Source organism: Scyliorhinus canicula, chromosome 18, assembly GCF_902713615.1.
Source record: "Scyliorhinus canicula chromosome 18, sScyCan1.1, whole genome shotgun sequence".
Classification (NCBI taxonomy): Eukaryota; Metazoa; Chordata; class Chondrichthyes; order Carcharhiniformes; family Scyliorhinidae; genus Scyliorhinus; species Scyliorhinus canicula.
In genome coordinates, this window is record NC_052163.1 from 116006072 (window position 1) to 116031375 (window position 25304).

The 25304-nt window shown below is 45.8% G+C and overlaps 1 protein-coding gene across 8 annotated transcripts; it reads left to right on the forward strand.

The window, feature by feature from the left end:
• The first annotated feature begins 621 nt into the window (after positions 1–621).
• Positions 622–25124, forward strand: rfxank (regulatory factor X-associated ankyrin-containing protein). Of its 8 annotated transcripts, none has more exons than XM_038776784.1 (10): positions 638–834; positions 7677–7842; positions 7987–8375; positions 10386–10493; positions 12409–12474; positions 14324–14424; positions 18681–18806; positions 19377–19443; positions 22915–22995; positions 24637–25124. In XM_038776784.1, the coding sequence occupies exons 3-10, from the start codon at positions 8024–8026 to the stop codon at positions 24690–24692; spliced, it is 957 nt and encodes a 318-aa protein (XP_038632712.1). In that variant the 5' UTR covers positions 638–834; positions 7677–7842; positions 7987–8023; the 3' UTR covers positions 24693–25124. The 8 variants fall into 8 exon arrangements, 7 of the variants coding, with proteins under 7 accessions (XP_038632709.1, XP_038632708.1, XP_038632712.1 ...); XM_038776782.1 differs by having other exon boundaries at positions 8012–8375; XM_038776785.1 differs by having other exon boundaries at positions 8039–8375.
• Positions 25125–25304: the final 180 nt, after the last annotated feature.

A 25304-nucleotide genomic window follows, 5' to 3' on the forward strand; every position in this document is an offset into this window, starting at 1 on the left:
CAGCCGGACAGCCTACCAGGCCGCGCTCCCACTTCCCCCTGCCTGGATCAACCAAACGGTAAAAGAGCAGGGGGACGGCGAACATAATTATTAATGTCACGCAAGTCAAACGAAACAGGCCGAACTTTAAAATATCTACATGTTGACAAACAATTATTTCTGATAAATTACTCTGATAGTTGGGTTGAAGACAGTTGTTGAAATAATTAGGAAACAAGCGCTTTATTGCTGTTCCCCCGCAATGTTGGCATTGGTTGCGTCTGATTGGCAGCTCCCAGGTCCGGTTTACAAAAAAAACCCTCAAATCCCTTTGACACATTTGCAAGATTGATTTTCATGAGTGTGTTTCTTCGTATATTTGCATGCTATAAAAACTTGCTTTTAGAAGTTAGCCACTGGCAGCTTCACACTGGAGATCAGATCCGACTTTAAATCATCACTCAAACTATTCTTAAGGTGCCTCCTCTGCTTGATTTGTATTGGATGCAGCACAGGGGCTTGATGTCGATTGGTTCCCCCTGCTGTCATTCATGGCTGGTGCCCCCCCCGGGGGAGAGGAGGCGGGCTAGCACGGGGAGGGGGGTGAAAAGGGGCTTGTGCCCCTTATCAGTGGGAAGGTGTGTTTGTGGAGGGGACTAAATTGTAGAAAATGACATTGCTAATTCTACAAGAAAATACACACATTAAAATCTTTTCAATTGCATTGTGGGATATTTCAATCTACTTTCACTTTTGGTATGGAACTGATTACTACTGTGCATGAACAGACTGTTCAGACATTGCATTATATCAATACATTTTGTTGTTGATTGGAAAGATTCCGTTTACTCCAAGGTATTGTGCATGCGTTTGAAAAATATATTTTTTAAAGTGCCTGAATTGGAGCAATATTGGGGAAAGGATTGAATGTATTTGGAATATTGTACTGAGAAACGGTATTTTTAGAATTCAGAGATTCATTTTGAGTTTCTGCAGTTGCCAAATAGTTTGCATGTTCAGAATAGTTACAACTCGGTTGAGATTTACGTCTGCATTATTCTGTGTTCTTGAGATTCATCAGCCTGCAATTATTGAGTAGAAAGCTGCTGGAAACATGTTTTGAAAGGCATTTCTAGCTCTGATAGCATTGACAAAATGTCACAAGTCAGGATAATGGTCATAAACAATTTAAACTATGTTGAGGTTTTTCAGCCTTAAGAGGTATGAAAAGTGTTCTCTGGTCCTCGTGTTAAAATTCCTACTTGCTCCCTCCCTATCTCTAATTTTCTCCAGCCCAACGAACACCCCCAAAAATATCCAGAGCTCTTCTAACTCTGGTCTCTTGAGCATCCCCTGAATTTAATCACTTCACCATTGGTGATTGTGCATTGTTGCCTCATCCCTAAGCTCCATAATATGTTTCATAAACATTTCTGCGTCACTTTACTTGTTTAACACAGTCCCTCTGTCCAAATGGACCAACTGCAAGAACTGCAGAGATGTAAACACAGCTGATTGAGTTAATCTAGGAAGAAGTACTTAGCCACCAGGTAAAAGATGATGAATTTCTTAAGCTGCTGTATGTGTGGGGAACTTGGGACTTAGGAGCAGGAGGAGGCCATTCGGCCCTTTGAGCCTGCTCTGCTTTTTGATATGATCATGGCTGATTCGGTTGTGGTCTCGACTCCATCCACTTTCCTGTCTATCCCGCTAACCCTTGACTCCTCTTGTTCGTCAAACATCTATTTAACTCAGCTTTGGATAAATTCAATGACCCAGCCTCCACTGCTTTCTGGGAAAGAAAATCCCACATACTCATGACCCTCAGAAACATTCTCCTAATTAAAAGGGGTACGCCATACTTTTAAAATGTATCCCATAGTTCTAGTCTCTCCCACAAGAGGAAACATCGTCCTATTTTCTACCCTATTGCCCAAAGGAGAAAGGGAGAACGGCTTGAAAGTGATGTCACAGGAAAGTGGAACGAGGTACTCGCTCTTTGTGTGCAAGCAGGGGCGAGAGGAGCAGCAGCGGGTGAGTAGAGTCGTGCTAGCAGGGGTGAGAATGCAAGGCACGAATTGGAGGGAAAAGTGACGTCATTGACAATGAGGCAGATGTTCGGTGGTTGATGAGTGTTTGCATCCGACAGTGAACCTTGGTCTCCATGCGTCTCACAATTCCCTGCCACTCGGCCAAGACCTCGCTTCACTGGGACCGTGTGCTGGTTGGTGTGCAATGACCACCCCACAGTAAAAGAATCCACGCGCAGGCATCTTCCACTCCAACCCCACCCCACCCATCCAAATGAATTTCGGGACCTGGGACGTCAGCATCCCAACAGCAACAGAAATGAATGTCGCACCGCCATCATAGCCCAGGAACTCTGGCACCACAACATTGACATCGCCACCCCGAGCGAGACGCGACTGGCAGGAGAAGCCAACTTATAGAACAAGATGGCGGATGCACCGTTTGGAAAGGCAAACCAGAAGAAGAACGTTGTCTCGATGGGGTTGGCTTTGCTTAAAAAACAAACAGGTCAAATGTCTCCACGAACCCCGCTGTGGGGTGAGTGAGCACCTCATAACCCTAAAAGCTCACCCTGCCCCAGAAGCAGCACATCAGCTGTCAGTGTCTACACCCCTACTCTAGATGCAACGGACGAGACAAAAAAGGCATTCTGCTCCAGCCTCGACAAATCGCTGACCAGCATCCCAAAAGGGGACAAGCTGATTTTCCTCGGTGACTTCAATGCTAGAGTCGGGAAGGAGCAAACCTTTGGAAAGGCCTGTTAGGCAGTGAAGGCGTAGGAAATACAAATGCCAACCGAGCCCTCCTGCCAAAACGTTTAGAACATGACTTGGTCATTACAAACACCTCGTTCCACCAGAGGGACAAGCAGCAGACCTCATGGCAACACCACCACGCCACACCACGACCGGAGCTGCTGACTGACCACTGACTAATCTGCTCTACCATCACCCTGGCCCCAAGCCGGCAGAGACAGAAAAAACTCTGCCGCAGGAGATTCGATGTTGCTGGACACAAAGAACCTGAGAAAAAAGAGCTACTCAGTTGGTGCCTCATAGCTAACCTTGTGACAACCACCGAGTCAGAGCCACAGAACGTCCACAGATCCGCCTTAAAAACCGCCATAATCAGCACCTGCCAGGAGATGCGTGGGCTGTAAACCAGGAAACACCTAGGACTGTTTCGACGAGAATGATCAGGAAATCCAGGATCTGCTTGACCACAAGAGCAAAGCGTTCCTGAACTGGCAACTCCTCCAAAACCCGAGTGAGAGGAAATGAGCCCACAGGCAATTGAAGGCCGAGTATAACAAATAATTTGTCACCTAAAGAACAGATGGTGGGTGGAAAGAGTGCAGGAGACTCAGCAATTCCCTGACAACCACGACGTGTGCGGCTTCTTCAGCACAGTTAAAGCCATCTACGGTCCGAGTACGCAGGGACCCACACCACTGAGAGCCAAAAGCGGAGAGGCGCTCATCAAAGGCAGAAAGGTAGTGAACACCCGCTGGAAAGAGCACTTAAAGGACCTCCTCAACCAGGACACAGACTTCGGCACAAGTGCCCTTGACACCATCCCACAGCAGGCTACCTGCCACAATCTCAGGGTAACCCCAGCTCGCCATGAGGTCGCAAAACCCATCAGTAGCTGAAAAACAACAAGGCCTCTGGCGCAGATGGAATCCCCGCAGAAGTATTAAAATGCGGCGGAGAGGCACAACAAGAATCCACAACCTCATCACCCTTATCTGGAAGGAAGAGAGAATACCGGGTGATTCAGAGACGCTTTAATTGTGACTCTCTTCAAGAGAGGATCGCTACAAGGACACCCAGAAAGCCTCCGTAAATAAATGCAACATCCCCATCGATATGTGGAAATCGCCTGCCTTAGAACGCACAAACTGGAGGAAAAGCATCCACGAAACGGCCAATCATCTTGAGCGGCACAGGGTGGAGCACCCGGGGGCCAAGCATAAACAGTGGAACGAGAACGCAGAATCCACAGCGTCCCACCGACACACCTCATCAATGAAATGAAATTGCTTATTGTCACAAGTAGGCTTCAAATGAAGTTACTGTGAAAAGCCCCTAGTCGTCACATTCCGGTGCCTGTTTGGGGAGGCTGGTACGGGAATTGAACCGTGCTGCTGGCCTGCCTTGGTCTGCTTTCAAAGCCAGCGATTTAGCCCTGTGCTAAACCAGCCCCTAAACTAAACACCACCTGCCAAACCTGTGGCAGAGTCTGCGGTTCCAGGATTGGACTATTCAGCCACCAAAGAACCCACCTCCCCGGAGTGGAAACAAGTCATCCTTGACCCTGAGGGACAGCCTTCGAAGAAGACTCTATTAACTCTACTCATTATTTTATATGCTTCAAAAAAACACCTCATTGTTCTAAACTCCAAGGGGAAAGGCCCAACTCGTTCAACCTTTCTTCATAAAGTGAACCCTTTGTCAAGTGAACCTTCTCTGAACTGTCTCGAACATAATTGTATCTGTTTTCAAATAAGGAGACCAAAGGTGGGAAGAAGGTGGGAAGAATAAAAACAATGGCAAGGATTCTGTTACGGAAAGGGAAGAGAGGCAAACTGAAAACCTTAATTTTTTCTTGCCGTCTGTCCATAAGCAAAGTGGGCTGCATGGTAGCACAAGTGGATAGCACTGTGGCTTCACAGCGCCAGGGTCCGAGGTTCGATTCCCCGCTGGGTCACTGTCTGTGCGGAGTCTGCATGGTTTCCCCGTGTCTGCGTGGGTTTCCTCCGGGTGCTCCAGTTTCCTCCCACAGTACAAAGATGTGCAGGTTAGGTGGGTTGGCCGTGATAAATTGCCCTTAGTGACCAAAAAGGTTAGATGGGGTTATTGGGTTAGGGGGATAGGGTGGAAGTGAGGGCTTAAGTGGGCCAGTGCAGACTCGATGGGCCGAATGGCCCCCTTCTGCACTCTATGTTCTATGTTCTTGTTTAAAGGTGTTTTTAAGTTTTGAAATAGGCTGCAGCATATTGTCCAAAACCCTCTGTGAAGTAAAATTTAAGTTGACTTGCAGAAAATTTAGGTTAAATCAGAAGTATTGTTTATTAGGGTTAGGGTTGATTTAGCACAGGGCTAAATCCGGGGGATGGTTATTAAAACTACTTCCACAAGCACACAACAAGGAACTAGGAAAGAAGAGAATATTGCAACTAAGAATAATTTAAAAGAACCAAAGATAGGAATGTTAATTTACAAGAATGTTAGTGTCCAGAATGTCAGTGTTTGGTGAGGGTTTCTTCACATCGGAGTTCAGGTTCAGGCGGAACGGCCAGCTAAAAGTAGGAATTGTCGAATTCCTTTAACATTGGTGAAGACGCAGCTAGATGAGGTCGGTACACAGGGACTTGGTTCACCCTAAAGCCGATGGCAGGAATCTGCTACAGAACCAGGCTTCAAGGAGGTTTAGACTTGAGTCTGACTTTGATGTTGAAGGGCTGGATGCTTAACAGCAGACTGGCCTGGGAGTTATTAAATCTTCCAAAACCAAAGGATCATGAGGAGTTGCCCTTGATATGTCAGGGTAACAATCACTTACCTCTGGTTAAAATCCATTGTTCACTTTTGGATTGGATTGGATTTGTTTATTGTCACGTGTCCCAAGGTACAGTGAAAAGTATTTTTCTGCGAGCAGCTCAACAGATCATTAAGTACATGGCAAGAAAAGAGAATAAAATAAAATACATAATAGGGCAAAACAAGATATACAATAGAACATAGAACAGTACAGCACAGAACAGGCCCTTCGGCCCTCAATGTTGTGCCGAGCCATGATCACCCTACTCAAACCCACGTATCCACCCGATACCCATAACCCAACAACCCCCCCCCCCCAACCCAACCTTACTTTTATTAGGACACTACGGGCAATTTAGCATGGCCAATCCACCTAACCCGCACATCTTTGGACAATGTAACTACATAAGCATTGGCATTGGTTGAAGCATACAGGGTGTTGTGTTAATGAGGTCAGTCAATAAGAGGGTCATTTAGGAGTCTGGTTATAGTGGGGAAGAAGCTGTTTTTGAGTCTGTTCGTGCGTGTTCTCAGACTTCTGTATCTCCTGCCCAATGGAAGAAGTTGGAAGAGTGAGTAAGCCGGGTGGGAGGGATCTTTGATTATGCTGCCTGCTTTCCCCCGGCAGCGGGAGGTGTAGATGGAGTCAATGGATGGGAGGCAGTTTCTTGTGATGGACTGGGCGGTATTCACGACTCTCTGAAGTTTCTTGCGGTCCTGGGCTGAGCAGTTGCCATACCAGGCTGTGATGCAGCCCGATAGGATGCTTTCTACGGTCCATCTGTAAAAGCTGGTAAGGGTTAATGTGGACATGCCGAATTTCCTTAGTTTCCTGAGGAAATAAATAGATAGTGGAAATAGATAGTGGCTGTTCGTGCCTCCGCAGGTATGACAAATTTTGATGGCCCTCTGTTATAAGTCCAGGCTGGGGAGACAGACCGCTTGGTGCTCTCTTGTTTTGTTGATTGTAATGGGTCCACACAATGGCAGGTGTGAGATCCCACAAGGTTGAGGGTTAAGCGTTGTCCTGTAATTACTGTTGGAACTTTAAAAAAAAAAAAAATTTAGATTACCCAATTATTTTTTCTATTAAGGGGCAATTTAGCGTGGCCAATCCACCTACTCTGCACATTTTTGGGTTGTGGGGGCGAAACCCATGCAGACACGGGGAGAATGTGCAAACTCCACACGGACAGTGACCCAGAGCCGGGATCGAACCTGGGACCTCAGCGCCGTGAGGCGGTTGTGCTAACCACTAGGCCACCATGCTGCCCTTACTGTTGGAACTTTACAGAACTGTAGCTCACTGGCAAATCATGTGACCTGCAGCAGCCTTTTGTTCTGGTCCAGCATTGCCCATTTTTGAATAAGCAGAAAGTAAAGTTTGATTTTAAACAGTTTATGATATCTTTCATGTCTTCTGGATGTGACAATTCATAATACATTTGGAAGGGACCTTTGTTTGGACTCTTGAGCTGCATAAATGCCATAGACAATGGTGAAAACACACGCTGGGTATAGTTAAAGAGTTGCATTTTTATAGTGCCTTTCACAACCTCAGACCACCCCAAAGTGTTTCACCAATGAATTTCTGTTTGAAGTGGAGTCACAGATGTAATGTAGGAAATGTAGTCAGCAATTTGAAATGAAATGAAAATCGCTTATTGTCACAAGTAGGCTTCAAATGAAGTTACTGTGAAAAGCCCCTAGTCGCCACATTCCGCCACCTGTTAGGGGAGGCTGGTACGGGAATTGAACCCACGCTGCTGGCCTGCTTTAAAAGCCAGCTATTTAGCCCTGTGCTAAACCTGCCCCAATTTGGACACAGCAAGCTCTCCTAAACAGCAATGTGATAATGACCAGATCATTTGTTTTAGTGATGTTGGGTGAGGAATAAATATTGATCAGGGCACTGGGGAGAACATCCCTTCTCTTCTTTGTAACAGTGCTGTGGGCTCTTTGACACCCACTAGAGAGGGGTAGACAGTAGCTCTGTGTTTAATGTCTCACCTGAAAGACAGCACCGTACCTGTGACAGTGTGGCACTCCCCCAGTATTGCACTGGGAATGTTAACTTAGACTTTGTGCTGACGTTTATGTGCTTAAATTCCTATATTTCAACAGTGATTACATTCAAAAGTACTTCATTGGCTGTAAAGTGCTTTGAGACGGCCTGTCTTTGTGAAAGACATCATATAAATACAAATCTCTGGAGTTGGTTTTGAAGCCACAATCTTCTGGCTCAGAGGCAAGACAGCTACCACTGAAGCACAGTGGACACATGAAGGAGGTACTTTCAATTTAATTTATGATATGCGTGCGTGATCTGGAGGTTCAATGATGACAATAACTCTGAAAACAATTGTGTGTGGGGGGGGGGGGATCTCAAATACTTGCTGATCACCCAAATGTAGGAATAATACCCTTTTACCAGAGGGTTTTGCGATATGTCTCTATAGATTCTTGCTTCCATGCTACCATTTCAGACGGTACACAGCAAAATGGAAGAAGAGGAAAGAAGCGACCACCAAGGTGGTGATGGAACCAAAAGAGTTGCGGAAGGTATTGGGAGGAAAGAACTACATAATGAACCTCTGCCACGCAATAATGGAGACCAACATTGGAGCCAGAATACTTCTCCCAATAAAACCAGAACGAAAGAACCAGAGGTTGCACCAAGGAACATAATCCAGATAACGAGCGCGACGCTGCAGGTGATTGATCAGTCGCAGCAGATTATAACACTTAACATTGGAAGCACTCAAGACCAGGAGAAGGTTCAGTTGACACCTGACCTGGAAGCAGTCTCTACACTGTCGAATGGTAAGCCACGAGGAAATCTCCTTGGAGAAAGCCAATGTCCATTATAAGTGGAGTCTTGTAACCCACCCTTAGTGCTCCGGGAATTGATGAGGGGAACTGGGGCTATTCAGGTTTAAATACCAGACTAAGGGGGTATCAGGAAAGATAAAACAGACCGGTGCATTTTTCCATAGAAAAAAGAAGGCTGAGGGGTGATTCGATGGTGCTGAAGACTTACAGATTTGAGAGGGTAAGAGGGAGAGAAGACTGACAGGCAAGACTGAAACTAGGGAGGCAGAAATAAACATAGTCACTAATAAATCCAATAGGGAATTCTGGAGAAACTTCCCTACCCAGAGGAAGTTTAGAATGCTACCACAGGGAGTGGTTGAGGTCAACAGTGTAGATGCATTGAAGGTGAAGCTGGATGAATACTGAGAAAGGAACAGAAGGATATGCTGATAGGGGTGAGATGAAAAAAGGTAGGAGACTTGTGTGAAGCATAAATATTGGCAAAAAACAATTGGACTGAATGGTCTGTTTGTGTGATGCAAAACTCTGGAAGAATGTGTTCAGATCATGTTACCGCAATGAGCTTGGTATTAAATGAGTGGAAATGGTAAATCTTGAACAGTACTTCAGATCGAACTCTTCACCGAAAGGAACCACAGGTTCAAACTAGTGAAACGCTGATTTACAATGAAGTCTTGAAGCAAAGAGTAATTAACCTAAAAAATGGAATCCTGGGATGGGTCAGAGAGATAGCAGTGGATTTGGACAGCCTGTGTGTTGTAGTGAATCAACCACACTAAAATCTCTTCTGCTATTCATTCCCTTAATATCAATGGGAGAGGGAAGATCTGAGAGATGTATTAATGGGTGGTTGATTTGGTATTACCCATTTTAAACTATTGTCTCAAGTCAAAATTAACACCCAAAACCTGAAAATAATTTATGTTGACTGTTGCCACAGGCGATAACGAGGGTTTTTTTTTTGAATGAGTAAACAATTGAATCTCTCTTGCAATAATCAACAGTGAGCAAGTTCTGAGTAACTTTGAAGCAGGAACGTTTTGGTAATTTTGTGTCTGCACCCAGTGACACCATGACATTTCCAGTATATGGCAATCAGGTTGGCTATAAACCCTGATCCCATTCAATTCCAAATGTGAATGACAGGAATATGTCAGGATCTGCAGAGGCGTTGCAGGCCTCCATACTCAGGCATCTAGCCATCTGTCCAATGGGAGAATCTATCAATGGAGTACCATCACTATCAAGCAGATGTTTTGACCAGAAGGTAACCAATACTGTTTCCGGTACTCGATTTCGTACCATTCTGGAAGGTGCTTTTGGATTGATTTGGTTAAGGACAAAACCCAGTTGGCTGCGATGTTCTCCGTCATTGAATATCCGACTGATGTTCACTAGTCCAAGCTCACACATTTAGAGCTATGTCCTGCGCGGTGCGAGGATTGATACTGGAAGGTGCTACCCCAATCCCCTCCCTCACACAGGAGAAGAACAGGGAAGAGATTCCTCGAATGAGAAGTTTGTCCTGTGAATAGACTACGCCTATATTCTCTGGAGTGTAGAAGAATGAGAGGTGGTCTCATTGAAAGGTTCAACATTTTTAGAAAGCTTGACAGTATAGATGCTGAGAGGATGTTTTCCCTGGTTCGAGAATGTAGAACTAGGGATCATAGTTCCAGGATAAGGGGTCAGCCATTTAGGACTGAGATGAGGCGAAATTTCTTCACTCGGGATTGTGAGTCGGTGGCATTTTCTACCCCAAGAACATTGGATATTCAGTCATTGAGTGTATTTAAGACAGAGATTGATAGAGTTTTGGAATCTAAGGGAAGCTAGGGATATGATGAGAAGGCAGGAAAATTAGTTGAGGTAAACAATAAGCCATGATTGCACTGAATGGCGGAGCAGCCTTGAGGGGCTGTATGGCCTACTCCTGCTCCTATTTCTGATCATCTTATATTGCAATATAACTCTTATGGATGGTTTCTCGTTCCCCAGAACCGCTTTCGCTACCGGAGAAAGCCAACCCCGCATACAAGTACGCCACGACGCTCACAAACAGACAACGAGGGAATGAGATCTCATCACCCCCAGCAAACATAGACAGTGGGTACCCTGGCTTTTAGTATTTGTTTTGAATGTTGTCACTGTTATAATGTATGAAACATAGCGACTAATTTGCACACTGCCAGCTCCCACATACAGCAATGTAATGTCTGTCTGTGCGGAGTCTGCACGTTCTCCCCGTGTGTACGTGGGTTTCCTCCATGTGCTCCGGTTTCCTCCCACAGTCAAAGATGTGCAGGTTAGGTGGATTGGCCATGATAAATTCCCCTTAGTGTCCAAAATTGCCCTTAGTGTTGGGTGGGGTTACTGGGATAGCTTGGAGGTGTGGGCTTGGGTAGGGTGCTCTTTCCAAGAGCCGGTGCAGACTCGATGGGCCGAATGGCCTCCTTCTGCACTGTAAAATACTATAATGTCTTTTCTGTCCTGATGTTGGTTCAGGGACAAACATTATCCAAGACACCAAGTGTAACTCCCCTGCTCTTCTTCAAAATAGTGCCATCAGATCTTTGGGCAGGCGGTGGCGTAGTGGTATAGTCGCTGGACTAGTAAACCCGAGACCCAGAGTAATGCTCTGGCGATGCAGGTTCAAATCCTGTCACTGCGGATCGTGAAATTTGAATTCAATAAAAATCTGGAATTAATAGGGCAGCATGGTGGCATAGTGGTTAACACAGCTGCCTCGCGGCGCCGAGGTCCCAGGTTCGATCCTGGCTCTGGGTTACTGTCCGTGTGGAATTTGCACATCCTCCCCACAACACAAAGATGTGCAGGGTAGGTGGATTGGCTACGCTAAATAGCCCCTTAATTGGAAAAAATGAATTGGGTACCCTAAATTTAAAAAAAAATTCTGGAATTATTAATAATAACCTTTTATTGTCACAAGTATGAATTTACTGTGAAAGGCCCCTAGTCGCCATATTCCGGCGCCTGTTCGGGTAAGCAGGTATGGGAATTGAACCAGCGCTGCTAGCCTTGTTCTGCAAACTAGCTGTCTAGCACACTGAGCTAAACCAACCCCATGTGCCTCCAGTGGAGAAGCATTAAAGTCTAATGATGACCATGAAACCATTGTCGATTGTCGTAAAAATCCATCTGGTTCACCTTCCTTTAGGGAAGGAAATCTGCCATCCACACCTGTTCTGGCCGACATGTGACTCCAGACCCACAGCAATGTGGTTGACCCTTAACTGCCCCCTTAATGGAAATTAGGGATGGGTAATAAATGCTGGCACAGCCTGCGATGCCCACGTCCCATCAACAAACAAAAAAACCATCCACCCAAGAAAGCAGATAGGGTCTCGGTTAAACACCTTATTCAAAAGACAGCACCTCTGACAGTGCAGCACTCCCTCAGGACTGCATTGGGTGTAGATTTTTGTCCTCGAGTCTCTGCAGCGCAACTTGAATTTTTCGACCTTCTGAGCTACAGCCATCAGAGACCCGAGTTAACGTTCTGGGAAGAACTCCTACTTGAATCCGAGAGAAGAAAGTTCCAGTGGAGAAGAATTCGGATCCATTTATACGATTTGGAAACACGCGCAGTTCTTCCACTAGACATTTTGTACTCAACATGACAAATTATCACTCACCACATGACAACGTGACAAAGGGCAGCATGGTAGCACAGTGGTTAACACAGTTGCTTGACAGCTCCAGGGTCCCAGTTTCGATTCCCTGCACGTTCTCTATGTGTCTGTGTGGGTTTCCTCCGTGTGTTCCGGTTTCCTCCCGCAGTCCAAAGATATGCGGGTTAGGTGGATTGGCCATGCTAAATTGCACCTTAGTGTCCAAAAAGGTTAAGTGGGGGTTACTGGGTTACGGGGATAGGGTAGATACATGGGCTTGAGTAGGATGCTCTTTGTAAGGACCGGTGCAGACTCGATGGGCCGAATGGCCTCCTTCTGCACTGTAAATTCTACGATATTATGAAATGTTTTTCTTGCTCCCTTTACAGCACTATCAATTCATCAGCTGGCGGCTCAGGGGGACCTGGTGAAACTCATGTCACATCTTCAACCAGGTGAGCAAGGGAAATATAGCTGGACAATAGCAGGGGGGGGCAGTGGAGTAATGGCAATGCTACTGAACTAGTAATCTAAAGGCCCAGGTTAATGTCCAGGGGACATAATAATTTGCCAAATTTATGATCACTTTTACTGATACGAACTCAATACTTAGTTTTTTTCAGTAAACTACCCTGTTGGGATCTGAAGAATCCCATTCGCTGGATTATTAGACCAGGCCTCAGATTTACTAGTCCAACAACAAAATTGTTACTCTATCCTACCCAATTCAAGCGTGTATTAACCTGTCACTGATCCGTTGCTTTCTATAGTCTCTGGAGTTGATGTGATTTCATTGAAACGTAACGGGCAGGATTCTCCGGTTGCTGGCTGCAGAATACCCGTTTACGATCAAATCGTGGCGGCGCCCCCCCCCCCCCCCCCCCCCCCCCCCCCCCGATGCTCTTCCCCCGACCTGCCGAGTTCCCGACAGCATCAGCCGCGTGTGGTATCATCCATCGGGAACTTGGTGTGTGGCTGTAGACTCAGTCCAGTGCTGACAGTCGGGGGAGGGCCGATCTGCGGGCACGGGGGACTTTGACAAGGGCTGGGGCACAGCTGGGGGTTGGTCCGGGGCTCACGAGCTGGCCAAAGAGGGGGCACTATTTCACAGGCTGGGTCCGTGAGCACCCGGCACCATGTTGCATGGCACGGCCGCTGCAGGCCGCCACTGTGTGCATGGGCATGCGCAGCCACGGGCCCGGCAATTCTCTGGGCTGTATTGGCAACTCGAGCCGGGTGCTCTATGCTACTGGCATGCTAGCCCCCAGCAAAACAGGGAATCGGTGGCCGTTTTGCGGCAGAATTTCGGTCGTAAAATGCCACCGTAGCCACTCCAGTGTGGGACAGAATCCAGCCCAACATTTTCTAGAAGGCTTGATAGGCTCGATGCTGAAAGGCCATTTGATCTGGCTGGAGAGCTGGGGAGTGGGTCACAGTCTAGGATAAGGAACTGGGCATTCGGACTGAGATGAAGAGAAATGTCTCCACTCTGAAGATTATGAACCATTGGCAATTCTCTACTCCAGATGCTCAGTTGTTGAAAATATTGAACACTGAGATGGATAAGATTTTTTACACACTTAGGAATAGGGGATAGGGTGGGAAAATTGATTTGAAATAGAAGTTCAGCCATGATCTCATGAATGGCGAGCAGACTCCAAGGAACTCATGACCTACTCCAATATCTTAGCAACAGAAGCAAAGGTTGGTTAATGGAGCTGAAATACAAATCAGCCATGATCTAATTGAATGGCGGAACAAACCCAAGGGGCTGAATGGCCTACTCCTATCCCTAAATCTATGTACATACAATAATAATCTTTATTGTCACAAGTAGGCTTACATCAACACTGCAATGAAATTACTGTGAAAATTCCCTTGTCGCCACATTCCGGTACCTGATCGGGTACACGGAGGGAGAATTCAGAATGTCCAAATTACCTAACAGCACGTCTTTCGGGACTTGTGGGAGGAAACCGGAGCACCCGGAGGAAACCCATGCAGACATGGGGAGAATGTGCAGACTCTGCACAGACAGTGACCCAAGCCGGGAGTTGAACCTGGGACCCTGGCGCCGTGAAATAATGGTGCTAACCACTGTGCTACGTGCTGTTACACTTTCTCTCTCTCTTTGTAATCTCAGTGGCAAATAGTTCTTATGCAAAGGTCCAATCATAAGTGCTGCTTGCGTGCAACATCATGGTGAAGACAATGATGTGGACAAATTCGATGGGCCTGACAGTTCAGGCTTATTTCTTATCTTCCTTAAAATGCTGTTAAAATGTGCTTTTTTCCATTTTACAGGGAGTTCATTGCTCAATGTGCCGGACGAACGAGGCTTTACACCATTAATGTGGGCGGCAGCGTTTGGGGAAATAGCTGTTGTGAAGTTTTTGCTCGAGATGGTGAGACTAAGGGAAAGTTATTTGTTTCTTTACTATGCTGCTTTCAAGTCAACTTCATCCATTTATTCAGGAGGTGCAGGTATTTGCAATATCGGGGCTACTTAAAAAATTGTTTTGTGAAATGTAGTGCTCATTAGTTTGAGACACTGGGTGCGATTCTCCGACCCCACGCCGGGTGGGAGAATCGTGGGAGTGCCGGGCGAATCACGCCATGCCGCTCTGGCACCCGCATGCGATTCACCCACCCTCCCCAAAATGGCGTGTCGCGTTTTGCGACAGGCCACTCGGAGAATCGCTGCTTCAGTCGAGTGGCGATTCTCCGGCCCGGATGGGCCGAGCGTCCTGCCTAATATGACCGGTTCACGCCGCCGCCAACCACACCTGGTCGCTGCCGGCGTGAACAGCGCGCGACCGCTGCGTGTGGGGCCTATGGGGGGTGGAGGGAGAATCGAGCACCAGGAGGGTGCTCAGGAGGGGTCTGGCCCGCGATCGGTGCCCACCGATCGTCAGGCCAGCGTCTCTGAAAGACGCACACTTTTCCCTCCGCCGCCCCAACATCACTCCGACATGTCTTGCGGGGCAGCGGAGGGGAAGACGGCAACCGCGCATGCGTGGGTTGGCGCCGGCCAATCTGCACATGCGCGGGTGACGTCATTTAGGCGCCCGAGATTGACGCGCTGCCGCTCCTATCCCCCTGGGGGTGGGAGAGTAGGGGGCGAGGAGCGGCCTCTGAAGCCGGAGTGAAACATTCTGGTTTTCACTCCGGTGTCGGCACTTTGTCTCCCTTTGGGAGAATCGCGCCCACTGACTCTCGGATAAGAAATGCCTCAATTTTAAAATTCTTACTTGTTTTTAAATTCTTCCATGGTCTAACACTGCCCTACCCAACCCCTCCCCATCTCAGTCCTTCAGCCTTACAACTGCATGAAATCTTTGCGCTCCAATATTTGAGTATCCTGAATTTTACTATTGGCAGCTGTGCCGTCAGTTGCCAAGGCTTTAGGCTCTGGAATTCTCAATCTAAATCTTTCCACCTCCTTTAAAACACTGCTTAAAACCTCTGCCCTGAAACCTCTGTATGTGACTCGGTGTCAAAACGTATTTGACAATGCTCCTGCAAAGCAACTTGGCACCTTTCACTATCTTAGAGGTGCATCTGTTATGGGCCAGGGCTTACAAAATGCAAAGTGTATTATGAAGTTCACCTGACCTATAACTTTTATGTTGAATTTGGATAGGATGAGCACCAGAGCCTTCGCTTCAGGATACTTATCAGACTTCCTCGGTGCTTTTATCAAAACAATGTTTATTATAAGAATGTAGTTAACATATATGGGCAGCAGGGTAGCATGGTGGTTAGCATAAATGCTTCACAGCTCCAGGGTCCCAGGTTCGATTCCCGGCTGGGTCACTGTCTGTGTGGAGTCTGCACGTCCTCCCCCTGTGTGCGTGGGTTTCCTCCGGGTGCTCCGGTTTCCTCCCACAGTCCAAAGATGTGCGGGTGAGGTGGATTGGCCATGCTAAATTGCCCGTAGTGTCCTAATAAATGTAAGGTTAAGGGGGGGGGGTTGTTGGGTTACGGGTATAGGGTGGATACGTGGGTTTGAGTAGGGTGATCATGGCTCGGCACAACATTGAGGGCCGAAGGGCCTGTTCTGTGCTGTACTGTTCTATGTTCTATATAAAACACAAGAATTTGTTATCAATTACAAACATGAAAACAGCTATAGTACGCTTTGTATATAACTCTTAATGAATCCCCCTTAGTAACCGTTAGGCCACACTTGGAGTATAGTGTTCAATTCTGGTCGCCACACTACCAAAAGGATGTGGAGGCTTCAGAGAGGGTGCAGAAGAGATTTACCAGGATGTTGGCTGGGATGGAGGAGGGCATTAGCTATATGAGAAGTTGAATAAACTCGGTTTGTTCTCACTGGAATGACGGAGGTTGAGGGGCGACCTGATAGAAGTCTACAAAATTATGAGGGGCATAGACAGAGTGGATAGTCAGAGGCTTTTTCACAGGGTAGAGGGGTCAATTACTAGGGGGCATAGGTTTAAGGTGCGAGGGGCAAGGTTTAGAGGAGATGTACGAGGCAAGTTTTTTTACACAGAGGGTAGTGGGTGCCTGGAACTCGCTGCCGGAGGAGGTGGTGGAAGCAGGGACGATAGTGACATTTAAGGGGCATCTTGACAAATATATGAATAGGATGGGAATAGAGGGATACAGACCCCGGAAATATCGAAGATTTTAGTTTAGATGGGTAGCATGGTCGGCACAGGCTTGGAGGGCCGAAGGGCCTGTTCCTGTGCTGTACTTTTCTTTGTTCTTTGTTCAGTGCAAAATCCAATAAACCAAAACCCCTTTCAACGGTGTGGCCCAGCACACTGTAATCTCACTTGAATGGGACTGGTCCTTTCCCTGAGATTTTGATCCAGTTCCAACCAGCAGATTCAAAACTCCTTCCGGAAAGCAACTCTATCTTTAAAGTTACCAAGGCAGTTTGCCACACCCAATGTGCTTTCAGTTCCCTGGTACAGTTTTAAAATGAAAACAGGAAAACACTGCTTCTCTTCTGCAGTCCTGAGCAACAAACCAAAACTGAAACTCAAAAACGTAAACCCCCCTCACCTGACAGCCACAGTCCAGCTCCACCCACAAATGACATCACTGAAGCCGTGTTTCAAGTCACGTGGTAAGAGAAAACCTTTCTTAAAGGGACACTCGCATGTGACACTATTTAAATACAAATTGTTGCTATTGAAGAACTGAACACCTTCCATTTCAGGCAAGTGTCACTTTTAAATAGTTGCAGGTCAGGAAAAAGTGGTTAGAACACCCTTCCTGTGGACTCTAGCCCACCCAATGCTTGGTGCTACCCCCACGGTCAAGACTAAGATCTCAGGATCATCTATGTGTCACTCCTGTCCATCATGCAGCCAATCAAATATAATTAAACTGCCTTTGTTGGTTCAGCTAACAGTGCACTGCCTAATACCAGCACACAGTATACTACTGAACCGCTCAGACCAAGATCCCGGACTCATCATAGTCCAGCAACCACACAAGGAGCAACGCAATTGACCCGAGCATTAATGTATAGTGAGCATAATGATTAATTACTATAAATAATGATAAATGATGATAGTCACCATAGTCCCAGATGACCATAGGCTGCTTTCCCCTTTGAGGCGGAGAGCTGACTGGTGATGATTTAACCTGAGGGTCACCGCACCTCAGACGAGGGGCAAGGTTAAGAAGACGGAGCCTTCATGAATAACCTCAGCCGGTACGGGAAATGAACCTGCGCTGTTGGCCTCGCTCTGCATCACAAACCAGCTGTCCAGCCAACTGAGCTAAACCAGTGCAAAGTGACCATTAATAATAATTAATAATTAAATGAGCCCTGCTGGACAGATTATCTGGGAAAACCGTGGGACAGGATCATGTTTGATAGTGAAGCACTGCTTTGATTTGATTTATTGTCACATATACCGAAGTACAGTAAAAAGTATTTTTCTGCGGCCGCGGGAACGTACACAGTAGACGAAAAAATAATCAAGAGTACATTGACAAATGGTACATCGACAAACAGTGATTGGTTACAGTGCGGAACAAGGGGCCAAACAAAGCAAATACATGAGCAAGTGCAGCATAGGGCGTCGTGAATAGTGTTCTTACCGGGAACAGATCAGCCGAGGGGGAGTCGTTGAGGAGTGTTGTAGCTGTGGGGAAGAAGCTGTTCCTATGTCTGGATGTGCAGATCTTCAGACTTCTGTCCCTTCTGCCTGATGGCAAGGTCTGGAAGAAGGCAATGCCTAGGTGGGAGGGGTCTCTGATAATGCTGTCTGCCTTTCTGATGCAGCGGGAGGTGTATACAGAATCAATGTGAGGGTGGCAAGCTTGTGTGGTGAGTTGGGCTGAGTTCACCACACTCTGCAGTTTATTGTGATCTTGGACCAAGCAGTTGCCATACCAAGCTGTAATGCCGGCTAGGATGCTCTCCATGCACATGTGTAGAGGTTTGTGAGAGTCAATACAGACATGCACAGTTGAATAACCATTTAGGTTGACACTCAGAGAATAGCCAATAGGGTGAGACCCCAGGACACTGCCAGTGCCGAATGAAACTGTAGATCAAGGTGAGAACAATTAGAATCAGAACACATAACTATTCCATATGAATAAGCAGAATGTCTTGCATGAAATGGTTTACTTGAAACTTTCATATAAGCTCAACTTACTGTCCTCACAGGGTGCTGACCCACACACTCTGGCGAAGGAGCGGGAGAGCACGCTGTCACTGGCTAGCATCCAGGGATACACCGACATTGTCCTGTTACTCCTTGACCATGGAGTGGATGTCAACATTTATGACTGGGTACGGTTATGCATGAGCTACTAGACTGCCTGATTTTTATGCATTTGCCGTGTGTGCGGAGGTGTGCGAAGAAACTGTTGTTGTGGGATTCTACATTTTAGCAACAAAGACTGTTAAATGTGACACCTTTATCTTTGGGCTTTGCATATTTAATTTACAATTATTCTAATTTTTAAGTCCTGTCGCTATTCTCCCTGTTAAATTAAAACGGAATCAGCTCATACTAGTTAATTCATTTATTGCTGTGTTACACGGACAAATTGAGGAAAAGTGCCAAAGTATTTGCATACCAGACATAGTCAGATATAACACATAGAATTACATTACAGGAACAGGCCATTTGTCCCAATTAGTCTATTCTGGTTTTTGTGCTTTATATGAGCCTCCTGCCACCCTTTACCTAATTCCATTTCCTTTCATTCCTTGCTCTCTCACATGCTTAACTAGCTGCCCTTTATATCCACCGATGATGACCGATTGGATCATAATTTTGCAATAAAGGATTAGTTGTGTGTCACCTTGGACTGCACTGTACTGAGCCTGTAATAAGCTATTGTGTGCTTTTCCTAGAATGGAGGAACTCCCTTGCTGTACGCAGTGCACGGAAATCATGTGACGTGTGTGGAAGCTCTGCTGGGTAAGTCTGAATTGGTGAGTGACAGAGAGGTGTTGGGGGCAACTGAACTTTGTAAAGCCACAGGCTGAAGTGCTTAGAGAAGAAGTTATTCCAGAGTCCTGACCAACATTCCTCCCGCAGGAAACATCACCAAAAAAAAAGCAGCTGAAACCGTCCTTCATTTCGTTACTGTTTGTGGAATCTTTGAGTGCAAAGTGGCTGCAGAGAAAACAGAGATGGGACTTCAAAAGTAATTGCAGCTAATGGCAGCAACAGATGTTGTCAGGTTAGATAATGCAGTTTCAAAGCCTGCGGATGATACAAACTTGGCAACGTAGAAAATAGCGAACGGGGTAGTAGCAGACTTCAGGATGTCATGGACATCCTGCTGAACTGGGCAGATAAGAATGAATGGATACACTTTTTAATAAAAGACTTCCGTTTATATAGTACTTTTCATGACTGGAAAATCTCACCTGGACACCTCAAAGTGCTTTACAGCCAATGAAGTACTTTTTCTTTTGAAGTGTGGTCAGTCTTGTCATTTCGGAAACATGGCAGCCAATTTGCGCACTGCAGCAAGCTCTCGCATACAACAACGTGAAGTGGTAATGATCCGATAATCTGCTTTTGGTGATTTTGATTGAAGGATATATATTGGCCAAGACACCAAAGGTTGTTCTTCTTTGAAATAGGACTGTGGGATTTTCTATGTCCACCCGACCAAGCAGATAGGGGCTCGGTTTAACATCTCATCCAAGAGATGGCACCTTTGACAGGGTAGTTCTCCCTCAGCACTGTACTGGAGTATCAACCTTGACTTTCGTGTTCAAGCCCTGGAGTGGGACTTGATTCAGGAGAAACGACAAGGACAATATAGTCTAATTGTACAATTTTATGGGGTGCGGGGGTGTGCGCACGCGCGCAAGAGCAGAGAGAATCCTCGAAGGTGGCCGGCCCAATTGATAATCAAATAAATGTCTGTAAAGAAAGTGTATCCTTGGCTTTGGAAATAGGAGCATTATATATAAAAACCAGGAAGTCATACTAAACCTTTCCAAAGCCTCTGTTGGGGCCCCAGCTGGAGTATTGTGTACAATTCTGGGGACCACATTTCAAAGCCCAGGAGAGGGTACAGAGGAAGTTTACTCGCATGGAGTTCAGTTACATGAAGAGTTTAGAGATGCTGAGATTGTTCTTAGAGCAGAGAAGGTTAAAATTTGACCTGTTAGAGATATTCAAAATTATGAGAGGTTCCACCAGACCAAGTAGGGAGAAACAGAGGTCAAAGATGTCAGATAGCTGGGTAATGTGGAGCAATGCCTTCAGTGGGAGGATTGTTATGATCTGTAACATTCTAACTGAAAGGATGATGGAATCTGATTTCATGGTAACTTTTAAAAAGCAACAGGAAACATGGGCAGCAGGGTAGCATGGTGGTTAGCATAAATGCTTCACAGCTCCAGGGTCCCAGGTTCGATTCCCGGCTGGGTCACTGTCTGTGTGGAGTCTGCACGTCCTCCCCCTGTGTGCGTGGGTTTCCTCCGGGTGCTCCGGTTTCCTCCCACAGTCCAAAGATGTGCGGGTTAGGTGGATTGGCCATGATAAATTGCCCGTAGTGTCCTAATAAAAGTAAGGTTAAGGGGGGGGTTGTTGGGTTACGGGTATAGTGTGGATACGTGGGTTTGAGTGGGGTGATCATGGCTCGGCACAACATTGAGGGCCGAAGGGCCTGTTCTGTGCTGTACTGTTCTATGTTCTATGTATTTACTTGAAAAGGACTCATTTTCAGGACCATGTACGCAATGAGAGCCAGAGGGTCAGTCCAAGGTGCTTGAAGCTTGTCACACATGGGTGGGGAAAGGAAAAGGGTAAGTGCAGGCAGAGAAGCCTGGATTTGGAGGAAGGGAGTGTTTGGGAAAGGGAACTCTGGGTTGTCTTGGAATTTCCAATTCATCTGTTGGTCACCGCTCTGAGCAAGACCCAGAAGAAAAAAAATCAGAGGGGTATTTGTTTTTTAAAATTAATGTCAGAAAAATGCCTATTTGTATGTTTCTTGACTGTCAGTCATTTGGCTAAGGAAGAGTCTATTCACTTTCTCATTGGCCATGGGAAGGCGAGGCACTGTGAGGATGGACATTAGACAACCAATTGAAGGAGTGTGGGGGCAGGGCCGTTAAAGGCAGGTTGTCAAGAGGCATGAGAATCCACAGAAGGATTTGGGTACGTGAAGGCCTACATCCATTGGAACTTCGAAGAATTAGAGGTGATCTTATTGAATTGTATAAGCTTCTGAGGGGACTTAACAGGTTGGAGAATGACAGGATGTTTCCACAGAGAGGAGTGGAGGCTGAGTTAAATAGATTTTTGATCAGCGAGAGAGTTGAGGGTTATGGGGAGCAACTGGGACAATGACGTTGAGGCCAAAATCGGATCAGCTATGATCTTATCAAATGGTGGAACAGGCTCAAGGGGCCAAATGGCCTTCTCCGGGGTAATGTGGTGACACCTCCAGAAATACATCTGAGTAGAGTTGACAACGGTACTTTAGGAAGGGAAAGGCTGTTTTTACAGCGTGGGGGAGGCCATAAAGGACAAGGCTTTTGAATTGAATATGTTGGACAGGATGTGTTGTAGAGTTTTGTACTAGTCGTGATTTATGGAGGGAGTCGCTCCCCAGGTCCCTCAATATGTTTCTCCAGAAACACATCAAACTTTCTCCTCGATAAAAGCAAATTACTGCGGATACTGGAATCTGAAACCAACGAGAAAATGCTGGAAAATCTCAGCTGATCTGGCAACATCTGTAGGGAGAGAAAAGAGCTAACGTTTCAAGTCCAGATGACTCTTTGTCAAAGCTTAGATCCGGACTTAACGTTAGCTCTTTTCTCTCCCTACAGATGCTGCCAGACCTACTGAGATTTTCCAGCATTTTCTCGTTGGTTTCTAACTTTCTCCTGATCCTTTTTATCCTGCCCCGCTTCAATCAAGATCCCTGGTAATATATTCCATAACGCTACCACACTTTGTATTTAAACCCTTCAGCATAGAAATTAATGTCAATTCCCTTCAGAATCTTAATTTGATAAATTCATCCTGAACAGAATTATACAATTTCCATAGCGCAGAAGGAAGCCATTCAGCCCATCGAGTCTGAAAGAGCTCCCTGCCTAGGCCCACCCCACATAATCTACACATCCCTGGACACTAAGGGACAATTTAGCATGGCCAATCCACCTAACCTGCACATTTTTGGACTGTGGATGGATACTGGAGCACCTGGAGGAAATCCACGCAGGCACAGGGAGAAAGTGCTAACTCCAGTCACCCAAGACCAGAATTGAACCCGGGTGTGTGGCGCTATGAGGCATCAGTGCTAACCATTGTGCCAAAACAAATAGACTTCAGCAAACTTACTCCTCGTGGGTCTTATGCCAAAAGTGCAGATTTATTTAGCTCTTGAGTTTAATGGCAGTTTCTCTTTTTCAACAGCCAAAGGTGCAGATTTAACAATGGAGGCAGACTCCGGTTACAGTCCTATGGATCTGGCTGTAGCTCTGGGCTATAAAAAAGGCAAGTTTTCATCATTCCTTTTAGTTCCATGACATCCTCTTTTTCCCTACTCAATTTTCTTCCCTCTCTTCTGGAAGACCCAAACTCATGTTCTACATGCAGTCACCCATTGTCTTGCAGCTAGAGACTACATTTGTGGTGGTTTGATCTGATAGTTTCAGGGTTTCCCTACTTTTCTTTCAACTGGGACACGCCCCACTAATGGCTCAAGTGATAACTGTGATGAATTTAAGAAATTGTCGTATTTTAAATGGTTTCAGTAATGTTATTAAAACCTGAGTTAAGATACATACAGACAGTATGACTGCTGGATCTGTGATTAAGATGTCGTTAAAATGAAGTTATCATTGATTTGTAGGTGAAGGTGAAGTGTTCTGCTAATAGATCTCGAGAACTATTTATTTGTTTACAGATATCTGGCTAATGGAATATTGTTTACATTTGAAGGACCCCTGGGGTGTAGATAATTTGAGGGGTATTGTGTTTGGTCCTGGCTAAACAAGTCAAGAGACAAAATAATGCCTTATGCTTTGGGTACAATGATGTAGTTAATGGGAGAAGCCAGGGCTGTCTGAAAAGTCAGTTGGTCCTAGAACTCTCATCTGAACAGGAGTGTTTAGTTTGCTTCTGAATGGTTCTCTCTCCAAAGATTCTGCACAGAGGAAAGCAAGTAGAACCCTGGTTGTTAACTTTATGCATGAGTGGTATTTGAAATATATTGGTTTGTTTAATTGGAAACAGCGGCACATTTAGGAAGTAAGTCAAGGTTTACTCTTTCACTTAAGAACTGTATAAATGTTAACCATAAAGCTATTTCTTTGTTGCTAATGTGGTTAATTTTCTATGCTTAAATTAACTTTTGTTTTAACATAAAAGATACCTATGGGTCAGTGTTATCACTCCTGGGGTGCAGTAACAGTTCCTCGGTTTTACAAAATTGAAAATATTTGGGTTCTTGTCTGGGATTCTAACATAACTAATAGGTCAAGGCCAAACAAAACGAGGAGAGAATCAACCAGGGCCTCTTCAACTGGTTGCTATCCAGTTTTGAAAGTGATGTGGGCAATTTAAGGCTAAGCTGAGGTGGTCATAATTGAATAACTGGCATCAAATGCTAAGATTTACACATAATGAATTTGATGATTTATGTGAATCCCCCGAGGGCAACACAGAGACTGGAGTCCAATGTGAGCATATGTTGCTCGCTTGGCCAAAACTCTCCTCCCCCAACGTGCTGTTGTGGCCAGGGGTCAATTGGAAAATGTCAAAACATTGACAAGGGTATTAATGATTATGGAAGCAAGACAGGTGAATGTAGTTAAGACAGATCTAATTGAATCTCGAGGGTCTGAATGGCCTACTTGTTTTCTTGGTGTCAATATTCTAAGGAAGGGAGGAGGGAAGGCGGGAGAAGTTAAAGCAAAAATGTAATGCAAGAAATAGGAGCAGGAGTACACCATTTGGCTGCTTGAGCTCGCTCTGTCATCCATTAAGCTCCACGTTCCCAACCCATCCCTCGATTTTGTGTTCAAAAATCTATTGTCTTGCACACTGTAAAGGACTGAGCACATCCCAGGATAATTAGTGTTCTTGTGCGTGTTTTAAAAAACTTCCATTTCACATTAATTATTTGTATTTTAGTCCAACAAGCTATTGAAAACCATGTGCTGAAGCTGCTTCAGAGCAACAAGGAGTGAACAAAAGGCACAAAGCAATGGAACCAGCCTTGGATCAGCAGGGCCAGTAAGTAAAAACTAGTCAAGGCTGTCCTTTTACCTCACAACCTACCTGAACTCTGCATCGAGAGCAGTGGAGGCTTTTGAGGCCTACTGTACCCTATCTGATATGCAAGATGAAGTCGACACGCTACAGGCCTACAAAAATCACAGGAAACAGCTGGAGATGGTTTCTAATGAAATGAATGGCAACCAAACTGGTGGACTGGTCACTAATGTAATTGTAACTGTTACGGAAAACTGCTCTTTAAACTGGGGCTGGCATCGGACTAAACTGCGCCAGTCAGTCCGCGGTTTGTTTGGGAGTTGGTTGCTTGCAGATCTCCAAAATGTAAACAAGACATTTAGAAGTTTATCTTTTTAATATAATAAAAGTGGATTTTTTTCCAGATACCTCTCCATCTCATGACTGCAATGGTTTCCAGTCAAGTATCACCAGGTCAAAGGAAGATTTGTTTGTTTTATTCATTCATGGCATGCGGGCTTCGCTGGCAAGCCCAGTGTTTATTGTACATCCTTGATCACAACTGGGTGTCTTGCCCGGTCAATTCAGAGGGCACATGCAGCTCAGCC